This window comes from Hypomesus nipponensis, chromosome 24 (assembly GCF_054491055.1).
Source record: "Hypomesus nipponensis isolate SF chromosome 24, ASM5449105v1, whole genome shotgun sequence".
NCBI lineage: Eukaryota > Metazoa > Chordata > Actinopteri > Osmeriformes > Osmeridae > Hypomesus > Hypomesus nipponensis.
Window position 1 is genome coordinate 6,283,989 of NC_140384.1, and position 23,092 is coordinate 6,307,080.

Genomic DNA, 23,092 nt, shown 5'->3' on the forward strand with positions numbered 1-23,092 from the left:
TACTGGCTGACAGAGCACTTATTCACGTTCACTCATGAATATTCAATTTACTCCTCTGCTTCAAGGGTACAAAAGATATATCTATACACAGGAGAGAAGACTTCCCCCTCTCTCTCTCTCTCTCTCTCTCTCTCTCTCTCTCTCTCTCTCTTTCCCTCCCTTCCTCTCTCTTCCTCTCCTCTCTCTCTCTCCTCTGCCTGGGCTCGCACAACCAAAACACAGGCAGCCAGCGCGGGGCCTTAATTTCATGCACACGTTTCATTAGAGGTGTCGACCAGGAGACATTTTTTCCCTGACACGTCGAGCAAGTCGACACAATCCTGCACCGTTTGCGCGAAAAGGGAAAAAATCCCATTTGTCCTTTGTCAGCACAAACACTTTAATGTGAGGCCCCTCACTCCTGAGCAAGCAGCGGCTCTCCTCAGAAGCCCTGGGAGACACAGGAAGCGCACGTGGGTCCTTCCTCTCCCCCCCCTCCCCCTCCCCTCCCCTCCCTCCCCTCCCCTTCCCCCAGCAGCAGCTCACCTCCTCCTCGGCGCGGCTCCCCCATGTTTTATCAATGGCAGCCATCATGCATAAGTCAAAAGGCGAAGACAGCGGAGAGCGGAGAGCGGAGAGCGGGAGCGCGGGGACGGTCAAGCGGCGTGCGTTTCCGTAGCAACACGCGCGTGTCTGCCGCTCACTCCACAACCACACCTTACGCTATACCGTAACATACAGTACGCATCGAGGTTACATCGGGATGTCTATTATGTTTTTCTATCCGATGTTCGCCGGCAGAATGATGATCCAGCCAGACTCCGTTTCCCTTTCGGGATTCACGTGTGGTGCTTTTCCTGGGGTGTGCGTCGTCGTGTGTGGCAGTGCAGCCGGCAAGCAGTCAAGCGCTGCAGCTAGGACGGTACCTCATAAACCTCAGTCACAGCACACTACGCAAACAAGCCCTCTGACAGACCGCCCTGACCTGGCACACGCCCTGAACAGCCAACCCCCTTTCTCCCCTCATCAGACAACCACCCCAAGACCCAGGTTCACCAAAACCACACACACACATACACACGTCACTCTCGCAGCCCGTCAACCACAGCCAATCACCCGCCTTGGCTGCACTCCTCCACCCTGAGTGACAGGAGGGTCTCGTCAGCTGTCATGTGGTCCTGTTGTCCTCCGCAGCCGGTGGCGAGCGACACTGCACTTCCCCAAAGCAGCCACCGTACCCCCGGTGGCGCCCAAGAGGCCTTTGCGTGGTTCCACCAGGGCCTTTCCCATGCACAGTGTACACAGTCATGAGGAGTAGTTGTTTGGCATGACTTAAAAAAACTTGTCGTGGTGTGCAGAAAATCCTGCGATCCGACGCCTCAAACGCGGGGTTCGGCGCGCTGCTCTCCAGGTGTGATGAGGACTTAATTAGCTGTTTGTGCCCGGCTGCTGCAGATTGCATAATGCAATGGCGCCGGGGCAATGAGCGGGCTAAGTGCAAACCTCTGTTCTCGTAATTGCCCAGCTGTTTCCCGGTGTTTGCCGGTGTAATTGCCTCCCTCCTTGTTCGTCTCAAGCGGCCCGTGACTGCAGGTGACACAGCCAGCGCAGGTAAGGAGGGGGGGGGGGGCAGCACAGAAGAAGAACAGCAAGGACGGAGACGTCTCCACGCGCCGACTCGTCATCATCGACTCGCCGGCCGTGTAATGAGCCGGCGCTGACGATCACCGAGGCCTTGCGCAACAGCATCACCCAGTGGGCGTGTTGGGGACTGCAAGCTGGATTGGGACGCTTTGAAGGAAGCACATGGCCAACTGTATCCATACAGATGTTTTGTTTTGACCAAAAATCTCTCGCAAGGTACGATTATCTCGATTGTGAATAATGTGCCTATAGTGGGGATTTCTATTTGACAGCGATTCACCCATGGATGTCTGGTGGTTTGGTCTTTTAGCATCCCCCAACATTCAGGATGTACAAGCCTTTGCCACAGGGTGTCAGTGTGCACCCGCTTTCACCCACCTGCTCTGATCACAAGTGTTCAACTCACTGATAAACTATTCAGGAATGAGGTTCACTCTTCTACTCTTGTGTATACTTTCTCAAACGTGGGTACATGACCCTTAAATTGTAGCACTTCTTTGCTATTGTAAGTGACTGATGACTGATGATTCTCTCAGGAAATCGAGTCTATGGAACAAACCCTTTCCTTTCACTCATGCTTTGCCTTCAGACTTTCAAACATTCAAATCTTTTTCATTTGGAGTATCAGAGGGAGAATTGTGAGCTCGACTACCGGTAGTACAACCACAGGTGTGATGAGAGAAGAGCAGGGGGTTATATTTGCGTACTCGGAGGTCATGGAAGGGATTGGATGATTCGACGTCTGTTGGTCTTCAGAGATATGTCTGCTCCGTTCTTCCATTGTCTTTCATTGTTCCTCATTTCAACGGCAAAGGTCTAAATCACTGCACGGTTGCGAGGAAACATCTGATAGCGGCAACGTCGGCGCTTATATCTGCCGTTTGAATCAAGCAAACCTGTAAGCTCTCCCAAGGCCAAAGCATAAAGTGACAAAGGTAAGAGTGCTGCCGCTGAATTGGGATTGTCTCTTTGCCTGATGTGTATAGAATGTGTGACGTTTTCTCTGGAGGGTTGGAAAAGGGAGAGGACTCACAGCGGGCGAGGGAGCATGAGAGGGGTGAGTCAGGTCACAGCCCTGCCACGGCTCACTGGAAGGATTCAGCTGATGTTGTACTTGTCCCTCCTCCTTCTCTGTCTCTCTGTCTCTCTGTGTCTCTCTCTGTCTCTCTGTGTTTCTCTCTGTCTCTCTGTGTCTCTCTCTGTCTCTCTCTGTCTCTCTGTCTCTCTGTCTCTCTGTGTCTCTCTGTGTCTCTCTGTCTCTCTGTCTCTCTGTCTCTCTGTGTCTCTCTCTGTCGCTCTGTCTCTCTGTCTCTCTGTCTCTCTGTCTCTCTGTCTCTCTGTGTCTCTCTCTGTCTCTCTCTGTCTCTCTCTGTCTCTCTCTGTCGCTCTGTCTCTCTGTCTCTCTCTGTCTCTCTCTGTCTCTCTCTGTCGCTCTGTCTCTCTGTCTCTCTGTGTCTCTCTATCTCTCTCTGTCTCTCTCTGTCTCTCTGTCTCTCTCTGTCTCTCTCTGTCTCTCTGTTTCTCTCTCTGTCTCTCTGTCTCTCTCTGTCTTTCTCTGTCTCTCTCTCTCATCCTAAACTCCCCTACAACATTTATGTGGCTGCTTTAAAAGACGGTCTCCACAGCGACCGTGTGACACCAGCCCCCCCCCCCCTCCTGCCCCTCCTCCGCCAGTGACCTGGTCCGCAGCGGTGGCCCTGATGGATGGACAGCAGGGAGGTCGTAAAGCCGATCTGCTGTGGCCAGATTAGGCCAGACAAACATGGCCCCCGATGACCAGCCAGCCAGGAATGTTTGTTTACGAGGGAACATTCCGCCATTTTCTGACCGCAGATTTACACACATGTACCCCCTAGCCCTTTAGTAAGGATACAATAATAGATTGGCTGGTTTAAAAGTCTTATTTACTATGTGTATTTAAGGTGGTCACATTTTTGTCGTGACACATTCTTCGGTATGTTATTTATTGTTCGATAATGTTTACTTTACACCAAGAATGCCTCTGACACCGGAATGACCTGAGGTAGCATTGAACCAATATGACCTATTTAGATTTTACAACTTAGCCTATACCACAGTTATTCTTAATCGAACACTGAGCAGCACGGTACAGGTCAGCATGCAAAGCTTGCATGGCAGCATTCTGTCTAAGAAGCCAAACAAGACAAAGACTTGGTGGTGTGAGTATCCCAGGATGCACAGCTCCCGTGGGCTGTTGCTTCTGGGAAAAGTGTTCATCCTCTCCCACATGTAGGTCACGGGCCCTTTGTCTCCCATGATGTGAGCCTGCAGAGTGTTTGACGTTTCCATGCCTTCCTTAGAACCTCTAGGTTGCCATGGAAATGCACTGGGTAGCAGTGGCTGCAAAGTTACAGTGGAGGGAAGCGAGAGAGAGAGAGAGAGAGAGAGAGAGAGAGAGAGAGAGAGAGAGAGAGAGAGAGAGAGAGAGAGAGAGAGAGAGAGAGAGAGAGAGAGAGAGAGAGAGAGAGAGAGAGAGAGAGAGAGAGAGAGAGAGAGAGAGAGAGAGAGAGAGAGGCAAGGGGGTGGAAATCTTTAGTGCATTTCTCAGCCCTAATGACCAAATCTGTTGATTAAAATATGCTGACTGCTTTTACTGCTGGCATTTGTTGACACCAGCCAAAAGAGGAAGTGGTGGACCAACAAGCTTGTTCCACCAGAAGACAAGCAGTCACTTCGGGCTTATTCTTGCAAATGACGGTGGCTGAAAAGCTTCAATCTCCAAGTTACTGCGGTCATGGAGTTCTTGGTTTTTATGAAAGTGAACTCGCTGTTGTCGCATCTTTCTGTTCCCGCCATTGTCTCCCAGTCTGGCACTGCCCCTTGTCTGAAGTGGGTCCAAGCGTTGACTGTGGAAACACGGCTGACAAGAGAGATGTGAAATGAGCGAAGCAGGTTCAGGCATGTCACTCGGGCAACGCGCGTCATATCACCCATCGCCGTGTTCTTAGCCCATAGGCTTAGCTTGATAGGCGGCGCTATAAAGTCGTCACATGCACGCACACGCGTCCTCGTTTACCTTTGTGTTCTGCACTACTGCCACCCACCACCATCCCCTTCACCCCCATGTTGTCTGTCTGTTCTCTCTGTGGGGGATTTAACTCGTTGCTCCCATGTACATCCACTCTGCCAACGTAAAACCATGTGTTATGTGTATGAATGAATGGTGAAATCAATCACGTGAGTGTGTTGACTGAACCAGTCTTCAGAGCATGCCGTTGTTTGCCTAGCAAGGGCACGGCCAACAGCATGCACAGCCCTCTTTGAGCACTCTGTATTCAACAGCTCTGCAGACCCACTAACAAACACACTCACCCTCGTCACAACTTCTGCATATGTGAATGCATATCACAGATGTCACTGCCCCCCCCCCCCAAACCAAAAACATCCACTACTTACAAATGAGTAAGTATTCAGCGAATACGGCATACAAATGTATTATCTGCAATGGCAAGAGTATTCAAAGAGCTAAATCCTTCTGTTAAACGGTAGGATCGTGAGACGAGAGCATGGACCGAGTGAAAGAAGGTCAGAGCCAATGGTAGATGCGCCCAGTGTCTTTACCATCAGCGTGTTGAACACTGGACTTTTATCCTTGCTCTCAGCTCCAACTCTGTCTCTGTTGCTCCGGGCAGCGCAGTGAAATGTCCCTGTGCCTCCTCCAACTTTGTGTTGAACCGCACTTTGCTTTTATGACTCTGTAATTCATGGCATTGTGTAGTGAACATACCCAAGCACCAAAGAAGTCTCTGCCTCTATTGAACACACACACACACACCTATACACACACACACAGCACTCTGGTTAAACAAGACTGCCTGCTACACACCTCATGTCTGCGCGAGCTAGCCGTGGAACGTTCTTCCTCAACCCCCTCTTTTAGCATTTTCAGACCATCCTAGCTGTCCTGTTTTACAAACGGCTGGAACAAATTTGATGAGGGAGAAGATTGATTGAACTCCATCGCGAGAGATTCATGAGCGCCGTCGATTCTTTGTTAATGAACAGCCTGTGTGTGTGTGTGTGTGGTCTTTAAAAACGGCTTCCTGTGTCTGAGGCGTGTGGAGACCAGGAGCGGGATTGGTCTGATTGGAGACCCTGAGCCAGGGTGGTCTTGAGAGCCCAGATGTGTTCAGCACACAACACTCTCCCAGGCCCCGTCAACAGACCGTCACGAGCCTCACAACGCAGGAAAACTCACACTGCACCACCACATCACAAACATCATCTGTTTTCCCCCCAAACAGCCACGCAGCCACACACCCAAGCGCCTTCAAAGAAATAGCATCTCCCGTAGCCCGCCGGCAAATCTCCGCCACAGCTCCTTACTGTATCCAAGTTTGCTGCCAGTCCCGGGTTATAAAGAACAGGTGGTAGGTTTAATGCGGTGCTCAACTTTTACATCCCGCCTCTAATGTGCTTTACTGCCGTGAGGCAGCGACGTGGCATGTTGGCATTGTCCCTCTCCGTTCCCAGATGGCCCCTGGCCTGGAACCAGACCAGACCACCTGATGATTCTCTCATTATTACAGAGGGAAGATTTAGCCTCTTCATAACAACGCCGGGGATTGATGGTCAATAGTGGCGAAACCCCCGACGCGGTCTCTCATAAATAGAGGAGAGTTAACCACGCCGAGGTGTGGCCCCTGTGAACACTGCGGGTGGGACGGCAGGGGGTACGATTCTAACGCTCCCGATGTTTATGGGTCATAACTGTAGGAAAAGCTGCAAATGCATACAGGAAGACATGCTCACATGGTCAAATTCAAGTCTTTTCTAGCAGCAGTTGAACAGCGAAGGGAGAGCGGTGAGGAGAAAAGGGAAGAGGAGTAAAAGGGAGTGAGGAAGGGAGGGGAGAAAGAGGAGAGCGAAGAAAGGAAGAGTAGAGGAGGGGAGAGGAGAGGGGTGTCCAGTGCCCAGCTTGGGGTGTGGAAAGCAAGGTTGGATTAGTACCCCAAAGGGCCCCTGGGCACTGAAGCTCATTCCCCCACCCCCCTATGGTCACTTCTGGCTCCAAAAACCCAAGATGGCGACCAGCAAAAATCAAGGCTTCAAAACGGCCTTTCAGAACCCAATGGGTGGCGTCACAATGACTACGTCCATTCTTTATATACAGTCTATGAGTCCAGCTCAGCAGGCAGCAAGTATGCCTGTCCATTTCAATAAACCAAGGACTGCCATCTCACTCACAAATCACAAGACAATGGTACAATTAATAACATAGGCTCAAGGTAGTGTATGGCTCAAGACTATGGCAATATATTGTGCACTGAAAATCACCCAAGCAGAAAGCACACCAGCAATTCTGAAATGTGACTGACTGAATATACAACAATGCCATCACACAACACAGATGTGTCCAAGTAGCAAAATAACTGTCACAACGCAAGCAGGGCAACGCAATGCAAAAGAAAATAATGTACTTGACAAACTAACTTTCACACAGGCCAATAGCAACGTCACACAATAAGTATGCAATAAACATGTTATGCAAACAGCATATCAAATAAAGTACATGAAATGCACATGTTGTACATGATCTGGTCACACAATCACAACAGATTAGCTATATTTGTTGACTCAAATCACAGCAAAATAGCTCTTACTTTTGAAGTTCTTCTTGTCTTTTTCTTTGCAAAGTCGCAGATCAAGTTCACCTTGGACTCGATGCCCATCAAGGACAGTGCAGAAAGCCTCTTCTAACCCACAGTTGTCCTGAGTTGGCTCGACATCCTTCGCGTCTCATTTAAAAAAAAAGCTACTTAATAGCGGGATATTTATTACTGCAGACACTTTTTCTCTTATTTTTGATTTATTTTCTTTCTCTTTGCAGTCCCGCTGGGATTTTGGTCGCTACCGAAATCCATTTTCTGCGAACACTAACGTTACATGTACATTTTTGCGAGTTACAATCGCCCAGACAACGTATCTAACCATGGATCAGTTAAAAAATATATCCACTGTTTTTATCTCAACTCTTTCTCAGAAACACTGATCTTGAATCAGTACGATATAAAGCACCTGTTCTATTACCTTCCAATTTTATCAGCCTGTGCATTGCGGCCTGTTCCCAATCATTGCCTGTCCAGTCATCAAACTGTATACAACCGAAAATCACGATACATTTTTTGTAAACAATTTTTATTTTATTTTGATTGGATAATTATCAAGATCGAGGGCCAAACAAGCCTTGTGTAGACTGTTTGTATGTAGCCCCCCCCCCAAAATAATCATCGATCATGGAGGCCCCCTCTATGCCCAAGGGCCCCTGGGCAGGTGCACAGAAGGCCCATATGGTAGATCCAGCTTTGGTGGAGAGAGTTGTGAGTCTCCCAGCATGTTGGTTTGTGCCCAGGGGAATACTAATAGTCAGCTTTGTCCTGCAGATCAGTGTACTCTGGGAATTAGTGATGTCATGGCTTTTGTGCAGAAGTCTAACACTCAAGAGCACGTGTCACTGCTCGGGTAAAATCACCACCCAGGAACAGGAAAACAGACCAAATCCATGTATTTTATATAGATGTTGTTCCACCAACATGTGGCAATGTCCCTGCACTGGATATGCAGGAAACCGTGGCCATTTTGTGTCTTTCAAGCCCAAACAAACACATGATATTTACATTATCTAGAGTAATGACCCTTCATTAACCGTAAAGCACAGTCAAATCGCTGACATAAATGAACCCGGCCTACGCTATAGAAAGCATAAATAAGACTTGGCGGTTCAAATGCCTGCCACCCTGTTGCTCTTGATGAAGTCTCTGTGCCAAGCGGTTGACACTGCTTGCGTAAGTAGGGTTCTGTTCAAAATGGCCCCATTTGCATGACAAAGCGCACGACTGATTGAGGGTCCAGTGGAGGGGGGTCTGGGGAAGGCTGGAGGCTGGAAGCAGACAGAGGGCTACTGGACTGAAAGACAGTTCTCTCAACCCCCTAGCTGCCGACGCCTGGGTTTGGTCTCACAGAAACTCCATGGGACAGGTGCCTGGGCAGCTGGACAGGCTGGACATTGGTGTGGAGCAGGCGATGAGGGGACCGGACCGGCCACTGGGCATCCCACTCACTGAGACCTCAGAGCTGGGGTCAGTCTGAGACCTGCAGCCTTGTCCCAGCCTGCTGAGAGCTTGAGTCAACACCGATTGTTGTCGATAAATCAACGGTAGGCGTTTAATTCGTTTCAAATAATTTGTTTTATAGAAATTTGAAAAGAAAGACAGTTTGTAGCAGTATAACCGTGCTCTAAGACGGAACAATGTGATTTGAAATACAAAGAAAAAAACAGTTTTTTTTTACATGTACTCGTTTCTATGCCTGTCAACTTCCAAGGCGTTTTTATTGTTGAATCGAGTTTGGTTAAAAGTAGAAGCTAGCTATTTAGATTGAGCCGAAAGCCTTGTGAGGTTTCATACAGATCTCTCCAGACCTCAACGATGCCCTACAGGCCAGTAAACCCTTTCCTTCCAGCTGTGGGCCACTCAGACAGAGAGATGACTGCAGCCCTGCTGGCCGCTGTTCTGCTCTGCTGCTGCGTGGTAACGCCTGCTCATTTCTGTCCTGTTTCTGTCGACATCCAACCATAGTAGAAAATAGATATATTGATATTAAATATCGATTGACTATATCAATGATCCCATTAGATCATTTAACGTGCTTATTTTATATTCACTTACTTACATTTGTTTTTTCCCTCAACCTTGCATGAATAGATGTATTTGAAGGGCAAGTGCAGTGTTTGAAGGATGTGTACAGTATTTGGAGGATGTGTACAGTATTTGGAGGATGTGTACAGTATTTGCAGACAGGTTCAACAGTGTAGCTGTCTCCTACTGCAGGTACAGGGTGCATGTGAGCCGACCCAGTCTGAGCCAGACAGAGCAGGGAGGGCCAACGAGGGTGAGACCTGCCAATCACTTCCCACCACAACCCACAAACGTCATTTCTTTTCACAGTTGGCTGATTTCAGTGAGGAAATTAAAAGGGGATCTGTCCCTGAAAGTGCTACCGTGACAACAAAGGCATGTCTGTGTTGTCTTTCTGCCACAGACAGCGACGGCTCCCGTCTGCTCCTCCACACCTCAGACTGGGTGTTTGAGCTGGTCAACATGTCCCTGGCCTTCCCCGAGGCCAGCAGCCACTGCAGGGCCTCGTTCAGCTCTCTCACCACCCTGGGTCAGCCCCAGGATGAGGCCGGGGCTATGGAGCTGCAGAGGCAGGCCGGCCTGCAAGGCCGCATGTGGGTCAGAGACCCCCGCAGAGCGGAGGCCAGGGCCCTGACCGTGGCCAAGCACTGTGAGTGAACCCTCTTTCAGGTTCATTGCTTGATTCTCCATCGATTCGACTCGAAGTAAGACCCCCCCCCCTGCCCTCTCCACGTCTAGATGAGCAGTTTCCCGCCCTGAGCTTCCCCCGGGAGTCCCAGGAGGGCTTCGCCCGGCTCAACGTCACCGTCCCCTCCCTCCCGGCGCTCAGCGTGTGCGTGCGCGTGCAGTGGGACCCCCAGTGGAAGGGGGTGTCCACCATCTTCTCCTACGCCGCGCCCGTCTTCATCAACGAGTTCCAGCTGCGTGGCCGCGTCAACGACACGGGGCGCATCCTGCTGGCGGCGATCGTCCACGGCCGGCACAGCTCCTACAGGGCGTCCTTCGCCAACGACGGCGCCTGGCACCACGTGTGCGTGGCGTGGCGGCGCCGCGGGGGCGTGCGAGCCATCTACGTGGACGGGGAGAGAGGGGACGGAGAGTCTGGGAAGGACACGCCCAGGGACATCCACGGCGACGGGATCCTCATTCTGGGGCAGGACCAGGACTCCTTCGGGGGGAATCTAACCGAGCCGTTCGTGGGGAATATCACAGATGTAAACGTGTGGAGTGTGATGTTGGAGGGGGCAACGTTTCGGGCGCTCAGCAACTGTGCCTCCAAGAAGCAGGATGTTCTGTTCAGCTGGAGCGTGGAGCAGGTGGAACGCCATGCTGTGGTCAGAGAAGTGTCCGCCACGCTGTTTTGTCCAGGTAAGAGCAGTCCAGTGCACATCATTTCAGGCATGTTGATTCATCTGCCCCCTTGTGGTCATTTATTGCCACTCCAGCTCTTGTGAATTCCAATGGATCAATTCTGTCCAAATCAGTGGTCTGTGGATTTGATTTGTTGTTTGATTTAGTAGACCAACATAGCTATAGTGTTGTAACAGGTGGAAAAAAAACGGTGTATTTCTCATTTTCTGAGAATTTTTACAAACCCTAAGACTTGTATCAAATGTATCTTTATGTGTGACAATTTTCACCATTTTGCTCTTCCATTGAGATTTAAGCCTAAACATATTGATAGCCTTAACCACCTGAGTAAAATCGGTAACAAACCTGCTTCTCCCTAAATCTTTTTTTTTTTTCAGTCCCTGCCAACTTCTTTCTACCCTTATTCTGGATGATCTCACTCCAAAGAGACCGTTTAGCCCAGGCGTTGTGTGGTTGAATACATGCAGTCTGAGATAGAGGAAGGATTTTAGCATGGTTGGCTGGCCCAGGGCCATGGAAAGGGCAAGTGGGGGGCGGGGGAAATTCCCCTAAGTCTGGGGGAACGTGTTTCAGTGGGGACTGAACAACAGCAGTCAGTGCATTCACTATCTCTTTATGTGTCATTCTGTTAACTGAGCAGTATTATGAACTTAAACGGTAAAAGTAGAGTCCATGTTGTGTGCATATTCAATCTATGCAATGTAAATTATTTAGTCTGGTTCGTAGTTTTGTCTGATATAAAATATTGTCCTTCAAATCAGTTGTTTTGTCTGTCTGTGGTTTGTGTGTGTGCGGGGGGGGGGGGTGCGTGTGTGTGTGTGTGTGTGTGTGTGTGTGGGTGTGTGTGTGTGCAGCGGTCCACAGACAGGAGGAGCAGGACTGCAGAACCCTGGAGAGCAGGGCAGCTCAACAGCGCCCTCTGTATGGCCGTGCAGACTGCTCCACCCCACTGCTCTTCACCTGCAGGAGCAGCGCAGGTGAGCCGCAGCACCGCGCAGGCCCAAACGTCTCCCCTAACACGAGTGCGCTCCTACACACATAGATTTATATACAGCAGACACAGTGAGCCGGCTCTTTAAAAGATGGCGTCCCCATTCATTTCTATGGAAAGTGCTCAGTGGCGCAGTGAGGCAAGCGAGAGCGCAAAACGGGGCCATCTTTCCAGTTTCGGCTCGTCCGATCTTGCGCAAGTACCTAATCGGAAATGCAATACCACTAACATCCACCGGGGGCGTTGCCTCAAATCGAGGGGTGGGGAGGTCTGCTCCCACAGCTAACTGACGTCACGGTCAAACGCACAAATGGTTCAGAGAAGTCGAACATAAGACATGAAAGAAGACGACTTTCTAATGATGGCATTGGTCCCTTTAGAAATGCGTTTTAGAGAAAGCCTTTGGCAGTTTGAAAGAAAACTCTTTGTGTTTCAGAGAGCTACCAAAAGAGGAGGGAAATAAGGGCAAGTCGTAGTGCTCATCCCAGTTCTTTTATGAAGCATCTCAAGCAGTTGTCTAATGACACTCAGGTACAGTAAAAACTTCAGGGTTATAGGGGTTAAAAAACACATTTTCAAGACATATTTCGCTTCATTCTTCTGCTCTGTGTTATGATGAGTGTATGTTCTTGCTCCAATGTGTGTGTGTGTGTCCAGGGGCTCGAGGTCCTTCTGGGGGAACCAGTGGGTCAGGTGAGCTGGGGTCCTGTGTCCAACCTGCTGGAAGTCTCCTGTCAAGTCCTGGAGGAGAGCAGGGAGGAGCTGCAGCCTGGAGACATGCTGGCCTTGGTCCAGCTGCTGTCCCAGGCTGCAGACCTGCCCGCGGACCCCGACCCCGAGCCGGACACACCGTCGGAGGGAAACAGGAGCCAGGCCAGTGCTGGGGAGCTGAGCGAGTACTTCATCACTCTGGCTGACAGGATCATCAGCCAGGACAATGCGCCCAAGTGGCAGGCCATCAGACAGGTGCCACTCACTCAGTCAGAATGGGACCGAAACAAATGACAGCCCGTTACTGTTTTAATGACGATGTCTGTCCACCAGGGGGCACTCCATTCTCATAGAACTCCTTAGTCATGCGATGTCACGGCATCCGCTGGTATGAAATGGTAGAAATGAACTTTCGGAGTTTGATCATGAGAAATATTTAAAGATAGAAAACGGATCCAATTTATATTGTGGTGACATAGATATGTTATTATTGTTGTGTAGGTTGAGCACTTTACAGAACTACGGTACATTGGCTGGTGCAGTAAATCCTATCAATGCCGCTGACAAAACACGTTTAATGGTCCTGTAATAGCCCACAGTTAAGAGCTCCTCCGAAGCCCTAATGTACAAGAAAAAATCTCCCTCCTCACACGGCATTGTGTGTCGAGCGTTCTCGATGTATTCTAGATGGCTTCATGAGAAGCGACGGTTTTCGTTCAAGCAGCGAGCAGCGCTCTCCTCCCCCACCCACCCACCCACCCACCCACACCCCCTCCCTCCCTCCACCCCCCTCCCCCCCCCCCCCCGGCCTCTCCACCTTCCAAGGCCACGGCAGCCCAGACTGAATGTATTACAACAGCACTTTGAGACATTGTGTGCACCATCCAACGCTGCCTCTCTCTCTCCTCTCTCCCCTCGCGCTCTCTCTCTCTCCCTTTCTCCTCGCCCCTCTCTCTCTCCTCGACTCCCTCGCTCTCTCTCCACCATCTCTCGCTCTCTCGCTCTCTCTCCCCATCTCTCCCTCGCTCTCTCCAATCTGCCCGCCTGGGTTTTCTCTCTCCCCGACCGCGGGCCCTGCCCCGCACTCCAGGTGGTCAGTGGTCCAATGGCCGTGGTCAAGAGCATCGACCGCATGGCGAGCGGCCTCAGCCCTCGCCTGATGGCGGAGACGGAGCGTCTTGTCATTCACAGCCCCAACATTAGTGAGTCACTCACCGCGCCGAAGCCTCTCCAACCTCTAAGAGGCTCGGCTCTGAATGAGCAGAGGAACTTCACCGCACAAAGCAATATCGAACCGCATACTGGAGAGGGCCTGTGTTCTGTTACTCTGCAGTCACGGCAACATGTAACCATGCATTTACACCGCTTAATGAATCGGATGCATCCAGTTTCGATTATCTGTCTTTTTTATTTTGTACCAGACATCTCCGACCGACCTCCTCAATAGTTTTTATTGATGGAGACCTACGCGGTTGTGTCCCTTTTTGTATTATTAGAGTTGGAGGTCCAGCAACACAACTTGGACCAAGGATCTGCCGGGTCCAAGTTCTGCGGCCCCGAGACGGACAACAAGACCAACCTGGACTGCATCTCGATCCCGTTCCAGAACATGCGAAACCTCCATGACAACGGTAGTCCATGCCCATGTTCTTCCAAGCTCCTCATTCTATCTCCTTTTGTGTTGTCTTTTTCATATATCGTCTTTTGTCAAATCCATACATTCCTTACAAAGTAAACACATTTTCAGGTTGCCATTCCACACAAAGCCTCAATCAGGCACACGCCGAGTGTACTATGCACTCTTCAGCTTCAGTCCCAAGGACTCAGCATGTTTTGGTTGCTTCAGGAGATAGTTTTGTCTACACATGTTTTACAAAGTTTGTGCTGTACAATATTTTGACAAAGGAAACTCATAACCTAGTAAACAATTTGACTCCATTATTCAACCGTTTGTATTCTATTTTTAAGATGTTCTTCAAAAATCTTTGTGCCGTGTCGATGAGCAGGCTTTCACCAGGTCACACTGGTGAACACATGGTATGGTTCGTTGCGTCCTCTATTCAACCCAGAGGAAAACTTCACCAACATCATGTTCCCGACAGTCACAGATGGCAGTCAGAGGTTTGTCATCCAAGGACTGTCTGTCAAGCAGCCTTTCATCACACAGCAAGCCATGCTTACAAAGGAAGAGAAGGAAAAGCTTTGGAAACATATTGGAAAATCAGTGTCTTCTTAAAACACGCCTGCTGACGTTCCTATTTGTATGTGTGCGTGGTTGTGTGTGTGCCCGCATGTATGTGCGCGTGTGCCTGTTTGTGTGTGTGTTTGTGTATGTTTACGTGCGCGTGTGATTGAATGTGTGTTTCTTTGTATGTGCGTGCGTGCGTGTGCGCGTGTCAGGTACCTTGGTACCATCCTGGGCTCGTCAGTCATCTCCACCACAGTGCTGGCCTACGGTCAGCCTCTCAGCATGGCAGTACGCTTCCAGCTGCAACACAGAACGCTGGTGAGTCCATCAGAGACCCTCCAGCTCCGTCCCACGCTGTCCTGTGACAGAGGCTCAGTCGATATCCATAACAAACAAACTGTTCTCCTCCAGAGTGCAGCAGGAATCATCCACGACCCAGTGTGTGCATTCTGGGACTTTGAACTCATGTGAGTACACGTCTCCAGGGGTTTGGCACCACCGTAGAACAGCTGGATCTCAGTGGCAGGGTCATCTCTGTGCCTTTGCCTCTGTCCCTCCTCCAGGCCAGAGGCTGGGGGCTGGTGGTCCACCAGGGGCTGTGAGGTGGTGTCCAAACAGCACGGCTCCACCGCGTGCATCTGCAACCACACCACCAACTTCGCCCTGCTGCTGCAGGTGTACGAGGCTCAGGTAACAGCCTGCGCGAGCCGTCCGACTCGATTTCGACCCTCTGTTGTGCGCATTGGTTTGTATGTTTGTGCCAATGTGTGTGTGTGTGTGTCCATGTGTGTTTGTGTGTGTGTACCAGAGGAGCCAAGGGGAGGAGAAGAGCCTCCAGCTGTTGACGTTCGTGGGCTGTGGCGTGTCTCTGTGTGGCCTCCTCTTCACCTTCATCCTCTTCGTCGCTGTCGGGTGAGCGCCTCAGCACAGAGACCTGGCGCGCAGAAGCATTCGACGACATCCTGTCGCTCTGTGTCCCGGATAGCCGTCTCCCTGTCTTCCTGTCTCACTGTGTCACCTGTCTCCCCGTCTTCCTGTCTATCTCCGTGTCCTGCGGGCGTAGGGTCCCAAAGTCGGACCGCACCACTGTGCATAAGAACCTGATCGTGGCCCTGGGGACAGCAGAGCTCCTGCTCATGTTCAGTGACTGGGCTTCAGCCAATGAGGTGAGACTCGTCATGTTCAGTGACTGGGCTTCAGCCAATGAGGTGAGACTCGTCATGTTCAGTGACTGGGCTTCAGCCAATGAGGTGAGACTCGGACCAGTAGCTGCATCTTAGAACATGACTCACTCAACCCCAACGGACGTTATCGGTCGTGGAGTCTACATACATCGTGTGTACGTTCATGACAATTATTGGTTCGGGACTATAGATTCCCTATTCTCGAGCAAGAAACTCTGTTCATCATAGGATGTCTATACGTGTTCAGGGTTCATGTCGCCCATGTTCGCTTACTTGCCGTAAGTGTCCATGCATGGGGTTTTCTGGCCACGCCCTGCCCTGAGTGCGCCCTCTGTGTCCACTAGGTGGCATGCCTGTTGGTGACGGCGCTGCTTCACCTCTTCTTCATGGCTGCCTTCTCCTGGATGCTGGTGGAGGGGCTGCTGCTGTGGAGCAAGGTGGTGTCGGTCAACATCAGTGAGGACCGCCGCATGAAGCTCTACTACGTCATTGGCTGGGGTGAGAACAACCGCTCTGCCTCTCCCCCTCTCCCTCTCCCTCTCCCTCTCCCTCTCCCTCTCCCTCTCTCTCCCTCTCCCTCTCCCTCTCTCTCCCTCTCTCTCTCTCTCCCTCTCCCTCTCCCTCTCTCTCCCTCTCCCTCTCCCTCTCTCTCTCTCATCCCCCCTGAGTCCCGCGTGTCTTATAAACTGCCAACTGCTGAACATGTAAACATGCACAGGTCAAAAGCCTAATGTTCTAGGTGTCTCATACATCCTGTTCAGATGAAACAGTGAGCCTCCACATCAATGTAAACCCTTTTCACCGACAACATTGCTACATCAAGATGCTTTCACCTGCCCTGTTGAAATTTACCTAATCGATTGATTCATGTTCTTGCTGTTCCAGGCCTTCCTGTTGTCATTGTTGGTGTGACCTTGGCTGTTTCCCTGGACAAGTATAAGGCAGACAATCACTGCTGGCTCAACGCAGAGAATGATATGATTTGGGCGTTTGTGGGGCCTGTTATTTTTATCCTGGCTGTACGTATAAAACATGACATTATATTGTTCAGTATTATAAGACATTAGCATTGTATAGTGTACTATTGTAGCTCAATTCGTCCTGTGTGGAAGTGTGTGTGTGTGTGTGTGTGTATAAATGTCCATTAAGCTTGATTCAATACAGCATATAGCATGAGTAAGGTTATTTTTCACAGGGTTGTGTGTGTTGTATGCCCAGGTCAACACTGTGGTGCTTTGTCGGGTTGTCATGGTGACAGTGTCCAGCGCTCGTCGTCGTGCAAAGATGCTCACCCCCAGTTCGGCATCTAAAATGCACACATTTGACCTGACCTGGTGAGACGCCTGTTTTTCTTCTCTCATTCTTTTGTCACTTCATCTTTTTCTCCCGTTCTCTCTGGCTCTCTCTCTCCCTTTCTGTCTGTCTGTCTGTCTGTCTGTCTGTCTGTGTCTCTCTCTTTCTTTGTATGGTGATTGCAGTTTGAAAGACATTTGTGAAAGTGGAGGAGTCACACATAAGTCTCGTAGTGGGAGTTAAACAAGGCTTGTGTGGGTGTGTGTGTGTGTGTGTGTATGCATGTTTGAGTGTGCATGTATGTGTGCATGTGTCCAAGTCTGTGCTCTGCCAAACAATAAATATTCAAACAAAGTACTCTCTGTCGGCGAGATGGACAAGGTGTTCTTTCTTAAGATGTCTGCCTCTATTCTGTTTCAAACAAAGTGTGAAGGACTAGCTTTGTCAAAATGTCTCTTTAGGAGGGCTACAGAGCATCAAGACAGAAGGTAAACGATCTTTAAAATTATGAAAGTTCAAGCAGGAAATGAAAGAGCAGAGTTGCTCACTATGTCCTTGTAGACCTACAATTCCGAAGAGAAACCTTTTTAAGCTTTCAACAAAGATAACCTTTGATGCCTCTCCTCACCAGAATGCTAATGCCTGTATTAACCCTAGATCATAGACAGTTTTGTAAGTTTGACGGTTTTAGGAATCAGTCATTTGACTGATTCACCCCAACAACTGAACATCGAAACTTTCCCCTTTGAACAATCATCTATTCTTCCAATCGAATAAACAAATACTTTTCTTCTAATCTACATTTGTATTTCGAGTATTACATCTAGCTTGCTTTACGTTACACAGTTTGTTTGTGTGGAACAGTATTTGTGTGTGTGTTGACGCTGTACTGACGGTGTTGGTGGCGTAGGGCCGTGACCCGTCCGGTTCTCATCCTGCTGCCAGTCCTGGGTCTGACCTGGCTCTGTGGCGTCCTGGTGCACCTGTCCATGGCGGTGGCCTACGCCTTCATCGTCCTCAACGCCTTCCAGGTCAGCACGGCCACGCCCCCACGGGCCCCAGCCCTCGAGCCGTCTGATTGGCTGTTAGGAGGTTACAGTCAGGAAGTGAGACGAGAAACAGGAACCTACAAAGTTATTCAGACGGGGGAAGTAGGGGAACACAAAGAGAGAGATAGGAAGAAGGAGTGGAGGGTGGAAGGACGAGGGGAGCCCAGGTTTTATGGACGGGGCGGATGTGCGGTCGAGGTGGGTGAGGCCGTCCCTAGGTGAAGCTGGAGGAGAGGTGTGCGTGGGAGAGGCTGGCCGGCTAGCTGGCTAGCTGGGCCTTTGAAGCCCAGGTCATGGCAGGGCTCCAGGGTGCTGAGGGCCCACTCTTCCCCAGATGCACCTCCACCTCCCTTCCTATCACACCCCTGATAAGGACCTTAAATCAGCCCTGTGTGCTGGGGACCCCCCCCCCCTCTCTCTCTCTCTCCCTCTCTCTCTCTTTCTCTCTCTCTTTGTCTCTCTCTTTCTCTCTTTCTTTGTCTCTCGCTCTACTTTCTGTTTTTCTAGCTTTATCTCTTTCTTTCTCACCACTTCTCCTTTCCTGTGTCTCCCTCTCTCTCTCTCCCTCTCTCTCTCTTTCTCTCTCCCCCTCTCCCTCTGTCTCTCCCTCTCTCTCTCTCCCCCTCCCCCCTTCTCCTTCCCTCTCTCCTTCTCCTTCCCTCTCCCTCCTTCTCCTTCCCTCTCCCTCCTTCTCCTTCCCTCTCTATATCTTGTATCCCCGTTCCTTTAATTAATCTGAATGAGCTAGCCCCTGGGTGACCCCTGGAGAGCTGCTAGTTAATTTAGATTTACTGTGAGCGTCCAGGAGAGGGAAGATAAAGCCACAGTAGGAGTCATCCTCCTCTAGGGAGGACACCAGCTCAGACCCAGCCGGTGAAAACACAGAGAGGGGCCAGTGTTCTCACCTTGCAAGCTTCACACACACAGGAAACGTCAACACGCTGTCTAGATGTCTGGGTCCCGTCCGTGGTAACAGGGGGTTGCTGATGCATTGTGGGTACAGCACAGCTGGGTAATCAGAGTTGTTGTTTTGCTTTTTCCATAGGGCCTGTACATCTTCCTGGTGTACGCGGTTTATAACAGCGAAGTAAGTTGTTTGGTTTTAATGTTTGATATTACTGTGAAATTCCGTGACTTTGCATAGCAGCTACTTGCCTGCAGATAAGTGGGGATTTAACTGGTTGTTTATTGAAGGTGCGGAATGCCATAAAAAGGATCAAAGAGAAGCGAAAAGCCCTGTCTTTCACGGTGAGCCAAAATCTACAGCTATCACCATGTTTCGGATCACATTAATTTGGGTGAAGACATATTTCTAAATCCTAAAGTGCATGCCTTAACGACACCTTCACATTTCCCCTTACGCGTTTCCTCGCAGTTCACTCATCAATGTTGTGCCACCTCACTCCCGGTAACACTTTAGTAAGTGTCCATCCTAACGTTAATCCTCCTGTTTTTCAGAATTGTTCCCAGCCAATCACCTTCCTGCCCTCCCAGCGGACCCCTGTCATGTCCTGGGCCCACAGCCCCCCCCCTCCTTCCAGCCCTGAGACCAGCGACACCTCAGGTCCCGCCAGCTTCACCTCCACCTCCACCTCCCTGGTCATCAAAAACGGTAGGGCTGGTGAACTGGGGCTGGGGTGAGGGTCCAGCAGGCCTGGAAGGAGGCCGGTGCTAGTAGCGGCAGGAGACTGGGGCGTAGGGCTGGGGTGAGGGTTAGGACGAGGGCAGGTGTTGGGGTTGAGAGGAGCACTAGGGTACGGGTGGGACGGTGTCTTACTAGACCACCATCAGAGCACAGCATCGGGTGAGTGACGACCTTGCTTGCGTTGGGTCTTTTTGATTTCAGAGAGCTACAGGACTGAAAGCTTTGTGAGTTTCTCTTTCAAGCCAGCGTCAGCAAACCAGGTGAGTTTCGTGGGATTCATCAGAAAATTAATAATAAAGGCTATGGGCTTCAATGTTGAAGGCTGTCTGAAATGATTGTATGGTGGTTTGGGGTAAATCCAATTTATAATGTTCTGTTCTGTTCCTGTCTGTTTCACCAGGTAGTTCAACTGACAGCATTCAAGCCTTCAGGTAATCATAACGTCATCTAACCATGATATGTCAATAAACAAGCTTGCCGTCTTTTCATTCTTTTACAGGCTGTTAATTTATATTTGGAAAACATTCATCTGAAATGGTTCGTATTTATTAAAGGACTTTAACTGTGCCTGCTTATGAACGACTTGCATGAATCCACTAAGGAAGCTGCCATTGTCCGTCTGATGTGTTCAGTGGGAACAGGGCAGATGGTGATGTCAGCCTGAGTGGAGTTTTAATCACCCCAAATAAGAGAAAGGGACGTTTATAATGGACCTTCTAAATGTTTTTTTCTTTTGTGTCAAACACCTGATGGCTAGTGTTTGAGTGGCTCTTAGGGTCCAGTTTTGTGAGTCAACATAACAAAAACCCCTCTTGATGAGACAGACCCAGCCCAGCTAGATATTCAGACAACTGGCCATCATCTACTAAAACACCTGCTCCCCCCCCACACACACACACACACACACACACACACACACACACACACACACACACACACACACACACACACACACACACACACACACACACACACACACACACACACACACACACAGGTTTTTGTTTATGTCACAACAGGCTTACTCAGAGCCATTTTCTCCTCTCATTTGCAGGCTGCTGATCCACGGCGCAGAGATTTGACCGGCACGCAACAGGCAGGAAACACACATCCACACAAAATATGTGCAACGACTCCCAACACAACACCTGGAAACAAACTCGCGAACACACAAAAAAGACACACTCAAACAACACGAAACATCAAGAAACAGCCGTTCTCTTCTTGCATGCACACAGACACTTGAATACTTGTACAGTACGGTTTGACGACACACTCAGATGGAAGATGTGTGTGAAGCAGGAAGTAGGTTGGAGAAGAACGACAGCCTCCCAAAGCTCCTCCCCCTCTCCCATTCCCAGGGCCTGGAGTCAGCTGCTGTTTGGGAAGGCCCTGTTCCAGTTTGCCAATGTGCGACTCCTGTTCCCAGTTGTGGTATCGTGAGAGGCTAGACCACGGTGAGGGGTGTAGGGGCGGTGCGTCACAACCGGACAGAGCAGGCAAAAGTGTGTTCAAACAAAGAAACCGGTTTACTCACCAACAAAAAACGTAGTTTTGGAAGCAAAACATAAATTACTTTGAAGCAGAACAAAGGTTTCATAAAGTTGCTCCTCGCATTGGATCCTACCAATGGTATCCCCAAATCAAAGTTCCTCTGGCATCGAACTCTGTTTGTGCCAGGTACGCTCTTCTTCCCTTGGTATATGTGTCCAGCCTTCTGTCCTCCCTCCCCCACCTGAGCTCCCGCCTCAATCAGAGGACTGATGTATTTGCACCTGTCGGCGTGGTGCATTCTGGGAGATGTTGTTCTCCCGTCAGCCATCTTGTGGCATGGTCGCCACTCACAGAGAGAAACACACCGCCCCTCTACCACACGTCCTCTCGTGATGCTACACAGTGTGCAGACTTGGTTCATAGTTTTGGTGGAGAGTGGGTCCCATCACCTTTTGGGCACTGCGTTCATTCTGTGTCCGTGCGTGTTTTTGTTTAGAATCTTATACGTAACTGTAATAATCTTTTAGCTCATCGTAAGCCTCAACCTATGGTTCAGAGGTTCTATTACTGTAAGTTACGACCAGACAACAGGATTGTGTTGTCAGTATAAGATCATGGATAGTATTGTGTTATTTTCATATACAGTGTTAGGATAGAGAGCCATTTTCATCTTCTTGATGACTAACAGATGTAAACTGATCCATGTTCACGTCGTGTTGCTTTCAAAGACACCGTGCATGGCCCCTAACCTGGTATCCACCATTCACAGAGTCTGCTGTCGAGGCCTTGCTGAGCTTGGCACATGCCCCCTACCTCTCCCCCCCACAAGAGCCCAGGCTGTTACGCTATCTGTCTGCAGCGACTAATTCTTCAGCGCAGTTTTGGCAGTAGCTTCATGTGGGAACTGTGTGCTCTCTCCAAGGGGGTTTATTTGGTCCCTTTCTGATGATGAAAGCATGTGAATTCATGGTCATAAACGTATGTGCTGTATATGTAGTGGAGCAGTTGTTGTTGTTTAAGGGTTGTTTGTGTGATAAGGATTGCTTCTCCAAAGCCTTTGTGTGATCAGTTCTTGTGTCGATGTTGTGGTTACCTTTTGCATTTGTCGTGTTGAAATATTCAGTTCAAACATGTTATCTCCCGTTGTTATGATTTTCAGAACCGGAATCCTACATTCCCTGAGTATGACCATATTGTAATGTGGTTTGCAGTACTGTTGCTTGTTGAAGTTTTTCTGCATCATGAGAAGTTATGGCCTGAAAAAAATGATCGACACGTGTTTATTTCATGGGCATTTATTGGCTTGATGCTATTACAATAAAATATATGTAAAGAAAAACCAAAAGTTTCTTCAATTTGTCTGCATTGAAACGAGGAGTGTGGTAAGAAAGGGCATCACTACAGGAGGTTGAGACTTTTGCAACATCACAAAGACGACCACAACTGGAAACTCATGAGGAAACAAATCAGTCATTGAAGAGAAACTTATGCCACATCCAGACACGCCATTTTAGAATAAAAGCATTTTTGACCCAAACGGAAAACAAAAAAAACCTGTGTTTGTGTACGCTCCCATCAGTTTCATTATATAAATACACTGTACAGAGTCACAGAGGTTACTTCTCTCTATACAAAAAAACGAAACACAATGGAAATATTCACAGGTTCACAGGCCAGTTATACAGTTTTTAAGGCAGGTGTAATGATTGTCTACAATACATTTAAACAGCCAACTGCCACATAAAAGGAATAGACATTCGATTCACAATAGACTCCATTCACAGTGTGTCTGTGACTGAATCAATGTACTCTAAATCCCATCAATAAAAGGATGCCCGTCTATACTGTTTACTTCAGCTCTTTATTGATCAGCGTCTTTACAGCA

At 49.5% G+C, this 23,092-nt stretch overlaps 1 protein-coding gene across 1 annotated transcript; it reads left to right on the top strand.

The window, feature by feature from the left end:
- Positions 1 to 559: 559 nt before the first annotated feature.
- On the top strand, positions 560 to 22,514 carry adgrd2 (adhesion G protein-coupled receptor D2). Its single transcript, XM_084690019.1, has 27 exons — positions 560 to 654; positions 1,174 to 1,276; positions 1,338 to 1,390; positions 1,505 to 1,590; positions 9,685 to 9,930; positions 10,020 to 10,649; positions 11,507 to 11,629; positions 12,080 to 12,174; positions 12,310 to 12,609; positions 13,445 to 13,556; positions 13,851 to 13,985; positions 14,361 to 14,475; positions 14,755 to 14,860; positions 14,954 to 15,009; positions 15,106 to 15,232; positions 15,351 to 15,454; positions 15,606 to 15,708; positions 16,071 to 16,224; positions 16,612 to 16,745; positions 16,945 to 17,060; positions 17,930 to 18,050; positions 19,114 to 19,155; positions 19,263 to 19,316; positions 19,527 to 19,680; positions 19,915 to 19,973; positions 20,114 to 20,144; positions 20,768 to 22,514. The coding sequence occupies exons 1-27, from the start codon at positions 560 to 562 to the stop codon at positions 20,773 to 20,775; spliced, it is 3,462 nt and encodes a 1,153-aa protein (XP_084546145.1). The 3' UTR covers positions 20,776 to 22,514.
- The last annotated feature ends 578 nt before the right edge of the window (positions 22,515 to 23,092 follow it).

What these genes read in the sequence shown, in the direction of transcription:
- adgrd2 (XM_084690019.1), top strand. Translation starts at nt 560, where the DNA reads ATGGCAGCCATCATGCATAAGTCAAAAGGCGAAGACAGCGGAGAGCGG. An exon ending in TTCGGCGCGCTGCTCTCCAG is followed by an intron (nt 1,391 to 1,504) that starts GTGTGATGAGGA and finishes GTAATTGCCCAG; the next exon opens with CTGTTTCCCGGTGTTTGCCG. An exon ending in ACTGGGCTTCAGCCAATGAG is followed by an intron (nt 15,709 to 16,070) that starts GTGAGACTCGTC and finishes TGTGTCCACTAG; the next exon opens with GTGGCATGCCTGTTGGTGAC.